The sequence below is a fragment of the Sinocyclocheilus anshuiensis genome, unplaced genomic scaffold, assembly GCF_001515605.1.
Source record: "Sinocyclocheilus anshuiensis isolate Anshui unplaced genomic scaffold, SAMN03320099.WGS_v1.1 scaffold115, whole genome shotgun sequence".
In the NCBI taxonomy this organism is placed as follows: Eukaryota; Metazoa; Chordata; class Actinopteri; order Cypriniformes; family Cyprinidae; genus Sinocyclocheilus; species Sinocyclocheilus anshuiensis.
The window spans coordinates 1894683-1895663 of record NW_015548219.1 but is presented as its reverse complement, the minus strand read 5'-3'; the positions used below and the strand labels follow the sequence as shown (position 1 = coordinate 1895663).

General features: G+C 34.9%; 1 protein-coding gene across 1 annotated transcript in view; it reads left to right on the top strand.

The window, feature by feature from the left end:
* Positions 1 to 981, top strand: part of LOC107654095 (uncharacterized) — a 9076-nt gene that overhangs the window by 6131 nt on the left and 1964 nt on the right. Inside the window, exons 8-9 of the mRNA XM_016441022.1 lie at positions 314 to 425; positions 564 to 615. Of these exons, the coding sequence (XP_016296508.1) occupies positions 314 to 425; positions 564 to 615 (164 nt within the window). The remainder of the gene's footprint in view (positions 1 to 313; positions 426 to 563; positions 616 to 981) is intronic.

Genomic DNA, 981 nt, shown 5'->3' with positions numbered 1-981 from the left:
GGCGCCCGGGGAGCAGTTGGGGGTTCGGTGCCTTGCTCAAGGGCACCTCAGTCGTGGTATTGAAGGTGGAAGAGAGCGTAACCAAATCTGTTTTAGCAACATATTTCCCTTCTCATGTAAGCACTAAAATACTATAGTCTTGGTATTAATAGAATTAGAAAAATTAAATATAGACAGTATATGGATTTTGATATACTATGTTCTTCATGGTACTGTCCTGCAGTCATATACTGTCATCTAATGGTGGATGTTTTCAGTCTGATAGACTTTCAATGACAAAGATAAAAAATGAAACTATGCTGGAATACATTAGATCAGGGGTTCTCAAACCTGTCCTGGAGGACTCTCAACGTGCTGTGGAGAGCTCTCTAAGGTGAAGATTCCTGTGAAACTGGTGGTGTCTTTCTACTGGACCAGCAGCAACTGTGCCAGACGCGCTATTGTGTGAGTATCATCAACATGATCTCATTTTCAAACTGTAAATTCAATCTGTGAAGAACTTAATTAAAAAAAACAAAAAAAAAACTTTGACCTAAATCTTATTTTTGTCTCTTTCCCATCAGGTTTCAGACAAAAGCAGGCAAAGAGTTCTGTGTTGATCCAGAGAGCACCTGGGTGAACGGCCATGTTGATAAAGTGGACAAAAGAACAACAGTCTAAAAGAAGCTACACTGTTTCTATTTGAACTGTGCATTTCATATTATATATTCAAAGCTTGTGCTGTTTCCAATTTGTAAATAAAATATTTTATTGACAGAATAATTTATGTGATTGGGTTCAGTTTTTTAATAAAATATATGATCAATGATGATCATAATGGTGGTAACGTTTTTATCCTCTCTTTCATACAGGTATATTACATTTTATTAAAATGTATGTCTCATGAAACAAAGCATTTGTTTTAAATATCTCAGTCAGACTATCATGAATTGTATAAAAATGACTAAAACCAAATCTTTTTTTTTTTTTTTTTAAGGGAAA